This window comes from Schistocerca gregaria, chromosome 1, assembly GCF_023897955.1.
Source record: "Schistocerca gregaria isolate iqSchGreg1 chromosome 1, iqSchGreg1.2, whole genome shotgun sequence".
NCBI classification, from domain to species: Eukaryota; Metazoa; Arthropoda; class Insecta; order Orthoptera; family Acrididae; genus Schistocerca; species Schistocerca gregaria.
Genome location: NC_064920.1, coordinates 150,976,747 through 150,984,782, shown reverse-complemented (window position 1 = coordinate 150,984,782; position 8,036 = coordinate 150,976,747). Strand labels below are relative to the sequence as shown.

General features: G+C 34.6%; 1 protein-coding gene across 1 annotated transcript in view; it reads right to left on the bottom strand.

Annotated features, from left to right (window-relative positions):
- Positions 1-204: 204 nt before the first annotated feature.
- The window catches only part of LOC126335013 (serine protease snake-like), an 84,425-nt gene continuing 76,593 nt past the window's right edge, over positions 205-8,036 (bottom strand). The window contains exons 5-7 of the mRNA XM_049997844.1: positions 6,165-6,442; positions 1,869-2,011; positions 205-898 (exon numbers count right to left, since the gene is read on the bottom strand). Of these exons, the coding sequence (XP_049853801.1) occupies positions 728-898; positions 1,869-2,011; positions 6,165-6,442 (592 nt within the window). The 3' untranslated portion in view covers positions 205-727. The remainder of the gene's footprint in view (positions 899-1,868; positions 2,012-6,164; positions 6,443-8,036) is intronic.

The following is an 8,036-nucleotide window of genomic DNA, read 5'->3' as shown; positions in this document are numbered from 1 at the left end:
TTATTAAATTGTTTTTCTCTCACTAAGCAGTCAAAATTTTTTGTATCCCCCTCAGTCAACCCAAATCACATGGAAGAAAATTTTACAATGTTTCAGCCTACATTTTATGTTGCAGGTATAAGGCAACTGCTTGCTGTGCAAAATAAACTGTAGCCAGTTTCAAACAAGAACAAAATAGGTGGAAAGTCACAATAAAAAAAGATCAGGGATTCAGTTCCTTTATTTAGAAATTCACATTCACCATTTACAATAGTTTTTAATTCAATTACAAAATTGTAAGAACTGGTAAAACAATGTGATTAAAATACCATGGTCTTTTATGAAGCTTTATGACTTCTGAAACCATTGCATTAGTATCTACTTTGCTTCTTGTAAACATTCTCTATCTCATAAATTTTATTTAGTGTTTGCTGCAGTCACCATAAAGCTGTAAAAACTGAAATGGAAATGGGAGTGTAGAAATGGGCTGTAAAAATAAGTATGAGCCCATATTAAATATCTGACAAAGGTTATTTTCTGTTTTTTTGCTTACCAATAATAAATTCCAAGTCACAGATGCAACATTTGCATTTTTACTGTCTTCCAACAATACTTTTAACACTCTACCCTATTCATCTGCAGTTCATTAAATACACTGCATAGTAAACTGTCAAGAGTTGTCTGCAGTGCTGAGTACCACTTTTCATATCTGAATAATACTTTCATCTCTCACACTGATACCCAATATTTAAGGCCAAACAACAGACTCTATCCACTCTAAGTATTCAGCAATGCTAGTATACACGGAAGGTACGCCTGGCTCCCCACAGAACACTGGTCCAAAAGAACTTAATCCAGCAACACTGAACTGACAGTGAGGTTTGTCAAGCCGAACTTGAAGGGGGCCTCCAGAATCACCCTGAAACAAAATGTAATGAAAAATATGTTCAGTTTTCCAAATCCTGAAATAAATTATCATTTGTGAAAATGAAATAGAAGTGGCTCATTACCCCTGGATCTGATATGTGTTTCTCGATTTGCACTACAACAGCGTCAAAACCCTTAAATATAGAATTTGGTCAGATCCAATGGAGCAATTTTGGACTACTTTATTCTATAAGTAAATGCAGAAAGTTCTAATATTTCATAAATTATCTTATTTTGTCAATGTGAAAATCTCTCTGCATTTTTACTCCATGCTAACTGCTCTTCCATAAACTGTTGAAAATGCTGTGTCATTATGGCAAACTGATGGAACTATTAGGATATTTTTCCTCTTCTTCATTTATGAATTTATTGCATGCTATTCACTTCTGATTTTAATACTTTTTGGCAAAACCCACATCTCAAGATATACTGTACATAAATACAATCAAAAAGCTGTTTTATAAATTTGCATCCATAATACTTATTTTGACATGAAGTTTATAATGGCATTAACATAGTTAATTCCAAAAATATTCACAGTAGGTCTCTTCAGCCTGTACAAGGACATAAAAGAACAAACTGGGAATCCTCAAAGTAAATTATATGACCAAATTATTCACCCATCCTTTTCATAAATCACTTGATTAATTACATTTAGGTTTGCAAATCTCCTTTAAACCAATGATAATTAGTTGTAAGTAACTTTTCCCCCATCTATTATAACTCCCTCTTTCACAATTATATGTGCATATCTGTAAATATACAGCAAGCAGTATTAAATAAATATTGGCACGTGAGCGCGTGTGTGCACGCACACACACACACACACACACACACACACACACACACACACACACACACACACACACACACATAATTTACTCCATGAGGTGGTCAATGAAACAACATATGTTTTCAACAGATGAACGAAAGCATGACTACATTTATAAGAGCCATCTTACCCTGCAAGAGTCACGGCCACCAGCTTCATCTGCAGCGCATATCAGTGACTCATTAACTTTGACACCTATGCGAGTCAGTTGTGGGAGTGCTTTTTGGCACTGTAAGGCAGGTATTTCAGTGACATCCACATAGCGTGCTGTGCCTGTATGAAAGAAAGTGAGTGAGTATAACTTAGACAAAATGAATAACAAATTTTAAAGGATGTACTTTTAAAACATCAATCTATTTTAGCAGGACCTTATGTCCTGTTGTTTAAATATAAAGAAAATGTATGAGCTGTAGGCTACATCAACTAATATCATCTCAGTGATAAAGTTTATAAAAAGCTATGAAGTCTATTTATCAATCAACTGTAAGTTTACAATAATGTAAACATTTCTAGACTTTAATGTTATTTAATGATCCATGTAAAGTATTTATAAAAATGAAAATTAATAGTGAATTAAATAATATACATAAAAATTTATATTAAATTAAAATAAATTAATTTAAAGTAGCTAGTAAGAATGATCCAATGTTGTTGACACACTAGATGATTAGTAGTCTGAACGATATATAAACAAGCTGCATGAAGTATAAGATCTATTATTGAAATCTCGAGCAATAATTTTTGAGTAAGTTGTACACATTCTCAGCTGCTTCACCAATTATTCAGATACAGCTAAAGGAACTCATGAATCAAATCTCTTCTCATCAACATTGCACAATTATTTAATGAGTATTTGGAAGTAACATTATCACTTATGTGAAATGCCATCAACATTGTTAACCTGATTGAAACCTCATTCCAACTTGTTAGAGATTCTCTGATTGTATCAATATCCGAGAAAAACTGATTTCATGTACTGATGTCTTAACGGTGAACCTCTTTGTTAGTTCAGCCAATGACAAAAGCATTTTATGAACAAAGCTGTCTAGATGAATGGGAAACAAAACTGAGCATCTGTTACGTGATGATCAGTTTAACATTAGGAAAGGTGAAGGCAGTTCTGATGCTGTACTTGATAATAGGACCAAGACTTAAGAAAAATCAAGGTGAATTCGTATTATTTGTTGACCTATAAAATGTGTGACAATTTGAAATGGTGCAAGATGGCTAAATATCTCAGAAAAATACAAGGGCTGTTCAAGAAGTAAGGTTACTTTTCAAATTACATGGCCAACATAATTCGATTATTGATCTTTTTTTTGGTATGTCGGTGCATACGCCCCAAACATATTTTCACAGTTTCAAGTGCACAGCATACTGTTTTTTTTTTTTTCTTTTTTTTTTGACAGATAGAAAGTTTAGAAGTGTTTTAGTATGCTCGGCAATTTCCAGTTATTATAAAAAATGGAGCAAAGAATCTGCTTCAAATTTTGTGTGAAAAATGGAATCAAGTGCTCTAAAACTAAATATTGACAGTGGCATATGGTGAGTTTGCTCCAAGTTAAGGAAAAAATGTTTTCAAGTGGTACAAACTCTTCCACAAAGGCTGAGAAGATGCCAATGATGAACCTCGCTCTGGATGCCCCAGCATATCAACAACAGATGATAACATTGAAGCTGTGAAGAAAATTGTTTTGGAAAATCATCGAATTACCATAAGAGAAGCTGCTGTTGGCATATTAGTTTGCTCGTGTCATGCAATTTTTTTGGATGTTTTGGGCAAGAGACATGTGTCAGTGAAGTTTGATCCAAAATTTCTCAATTTTGATCAGAAGAACTGTCTCATGAGCATCGCTCAAGAGCTCTTGAATGATGCCAATGATGATCCTGATTTGCTCAAAAGGGTCATAACTTGTGACGAAACATGGGTTTATGATTATTCACCGGATTTGGCCCCCTGCAGCTTTTTCCTGTTCCCAAAACTGAAGAGACCTATGAAAGGACAAAGATTCAGCAATTGAGGAAATAAAAATTGCATCACTGGAAGTCCTCATGGCTATACCAAAGAGTGCTTGTGAAAAGTGCTTCGAGGATTAGAAAAAGCATTGGCACAAGTGTATTGTATCTGAGGGGGACAACATAAATAAATAAATATTTTTTCATAAAAATATAAAGTCACCTTCCTTTTTGAACACATCTTATAAGTGTAAGTTACAGTTAAGGATGGACAGTATACGATACATCCCAGAACCTAGAGGTAAAAATAAGAATGGAAGGCCAAGAACAAAGTGCTCAGATTTGAAAGGTTGTAAGATAGGGTTGCAGTCTTTTGCCACTGTTGTTCAATGTATGTATTAAAGCATCAATGACAGAATGTCACATTTGTAAAACAGTAATTTATATTTCAGAAGAAAGGTGTAAGATGAATAAAAGGTGTTCCTTTCAAAGAATCATATAGAGGCATTCTTAAAAAATTAAAATTATTATCCTCCAATCTAAATTTATACTTGAGAGTATCTATTCCATTAGGACTCATGAGTGTTCAACATTATTCAGTGAGGCCAACAAGTATGCAACAAGGAATAGAAATTACTTTCACAAAATTCTCTTCAGTGCATTGCCAGATAAGACCGAAGGAATATCAAACTTTAATGCATTTAAAAGAGAGGTGAAAGGTCTACTAATAATCCACAACTACTACAGCATTAATGGATTTTGGAATATTACTCAAATCTGTGGGTTCTGCCTTGTGTTTTCAGTATTCAGAAATTTATATCTATCAAAGTATTTCCAGAAAAAATTAAACTCCTTTTACAAATGTATTCCCAGTTAATTGATGTATATGGTTACCCTTCTCTGTAGACATCAAATTCTGCATTCTTATACAAATTTAAGTAGCATATTTCTTACTTCAGTAAAATCAGTGAATATGTAGCAGTAACTTTTCAGCTATTCATCTTTTTCTGTATGTATGTACATAGACTTTTATTTTGTATATGTAAATAGAACAGTGGTTTTTTTCAACCAATCAAGTTATGGTTATAAAGAAGCTACCATTCTAAACATAATATTACAGCTTAGATGTGCCTATATTATGTACATGAATGTAAATTTGTAAATTTTTATACTGGCTTCTATATTTACAAGTGAAATAGCATTAATGTGATAAAATGGGTGCTACTTCAACAAACAGATAAATTAATAAATAAATATAAATGACTAAATAGAAATAAGGGAAAGATTCAAAAGTGGGATTAAAAAACAGCCTGAAAGGATATCAATGATAATATTTGCTGATAACATTGCTATCATCAGTAAAATTGAATAAGAATTGCAGGACATGTTGAATGGAATGAACAGTCTAATGAGTACAGAATATGGATTGAGGGAAAGTCTAAGAAAAATGAAAATAATGACGAGCAGCAGAAATGTGATCGGCAGTAAACTTTTCAAAATGGGGGGCTAAATTACACAACAATCAAAGCACAGAAGATATAAGAGTAAATTAGCACAGGCAAAGAGGTCATTCCTCACTAAAAGATGTCTACCAGTGTCCAACATACGACTTTATTTGAGAAAGAAATTTCTGAGAACATATGTTTTGAGCACAGCATCTCTTTATGGAAGCGGATCATGGACTGTGGGACAAACAAAAAAAGAATAGAAATGCAGCATTTGAGATGATGTGCTACAGAAGAATGTTGAAAATAAGATGGAGGGATAAGATAAGAAACAAGGAGGTTCTCTGAAGAATCAGTGAGGAGCGGAACCTGCAGGAAACATTGACAAGAAGGAAGGACATGGTGATAAGACTTATGTAACCCATTAAGAGATAGCATACCATGTTATTTGCAAGAACTGTAGAAGTTAAAAACTGTAGGGGAAGACAGAAGTTGGATGTACAAAACAAATTAAGTGAGGAGGTTAGGTGCAAATCGTCCTCTGAGACAAAGAGGTTGGCATAGGAGAACAAACAACTTTTCATGTTCCCACCTTCTGCTACTTCAGTAGCAGAAGGTGAATATCATTTGTCATGTGCAAATAAGATATTTTATGGATGGATGTATGTTTTCTAACAAACGCAAATACATGATACAGATCTATACTTTTCAGAAGAAATAGTAATGTGTGTCAGTGTCTGTATTTATAAACAAAGTGAAGAAAATGCACATGAAATAGGGAAAGCCTTTGAAAAGACATAGGAGACATGTAACACAAAATTTAAAGAAATATTTGCATTGAATTTCCACTAGGTGACTGTAGGTAACGAGAGAAGTTTATATTTCAGTAACAAATAATACAGTCAAAAGTAGATCACAAAGATGCTTTCTGAATAGAAACAAATTTTTTAACTTTTTTTATATGCCATCGTCTTACAATAATATTCTTGCAGAAAAGTGGCACTTTAAATACTTTTTTAACTTACCAAATTCTGTTGACCGACTGCTTTCTGCTCCAAATCCTGCAATAATTACTCGATTTGTTGGCAGCTGTGTTAATGAATTCAAGCAAGCAGGACGAACACGTGAGCTAAGTTTGGCTGGTGTGCGTAGATGCAGGACAGCCACATCATGGAACCTGCTTCGTGGTTGGTACAAGGGATGTGGGGTTACCTTGTCAACATCAATCAACTGCACAGTTTCATCGTCACCATTTGGTGTTGTCAAGTCAACATCACCCAGGCGTACACGGCTCACAAGACCACTGTAGAGATTGAATTTTATTTTAGTATCTGCTGATCGTAAAATGATAAATATTCATATAACTAATTAATGGAAAATCTCATATAAAGATGTGAAACAATTACTAACAAAGAGATAGAGGGGCTGGCCAGTACTTACCTCAGCTCAGTACAGCCGATAGAGACACAAAAAACAACCGAAAATTTAAGCTCCTAGCTTTCGGAATAAATGTTCCTTCATCAGGGAGGAGAGAGGGGAAAGAAAGGGAAGAAGGGAAAGTGGATTTAGTTACTCACAACCCAGGTTATGAAGCAACAGGGAAAGGAAAACAGGGAAGGTAGCAAGGATGGAGGCATGGTTGTCAGAGGGAAGCCAAAGATATTCTACTGCAGGTACTGTGCCAGCTTCAAACCAAAGAGGATGCATACAGAAGTAAAGAGGTGTATAGTATAAAGATGTAGGATGGAAAGATGCATGAATGGCTAAAGAGGAAAGGGAAAGAGGAGAAGACTGAAAAGTAAATGGGAGTGAGGTTGTTTAACGTAGGTTTCCTTTCATCCCGCCATCCCCCTGGACTAAACCTACGTTAAACAACCTCACTCCCATTTACTTTTCAGTCTTCTCCTCTTTCCCTTTCCTCTTTAGCCATTCATGCATCTTTCCATCCTACATCTTTATACTATACACCTCTTTACTTCTGTATGCATCCTCTTTGGTTTGAAGCTGGCACAGTACCTGCAGTAGAATATCTTTGGCTTCCCTCTGACAACCATGCCTCCATCCTTGCTACCTTCCCTGTTTTCCTTTCCCTGTTGCTTCATAACCTGGGTTGTGAGTAACTAAATCCACTTTCCCTTCTTCCCTTTCTTTCCCCTCTCTCCTCCCTGATGAAGGAACATTTATTCCGAAAGCTAGGAGCTTAAATTTTCGGTTGTTTTTTGTGTCTCTATCGGCTGTACTGAGCTGAGGTAAGTACTGGCCAGCCCCTCTATCTCTTTGTTAGTAAATATTCATATAAAGCTATCAACAGGCCTAATTCCTGACTTCCACATTCATCAGTAATTTTTATAACCAAAAACAAATAAAAATAGCCCTTCCTTAGCAACAATAGGTCATTCAGATAACTCACTCTCTCTCTCTCTCTCTCTCTCTCTCTCTCTCTCCGTAATTTTAGTACTTAAATTTGTTTATTTGTCCAAGAATCATTTTAGTTCATTGTTTGTATGTGTGATACAGGATAGTGCTAAAGTAGTTAATTTACAATACAGTAGTCACTTTGACTACATTGTTGACATAATCAAAATGCATAATAATGTAGGCTGGTGTACTACATTGCTTCTGTATGTTATAATAGCAGTTATTAAGTGGTAAGGTGGCATGATAAGCACAATGTAAACTATATTATGAATTGACAATTGGAAAAATTTCGTAAATAAGATTTACTTGTTATGATGTTCCATAAATTCAGACAAAGAACAGATGCAGTGGTCAAGCAAGAACTGTTTTAACTTTATTTTAAATACATTTAATGTTAGTATGCATTTTATGACAGAAGGCAAATAGTTATATAACATAGCTCCAGTACAATACACTCCTCTTTTGCATAAGTTTGTATT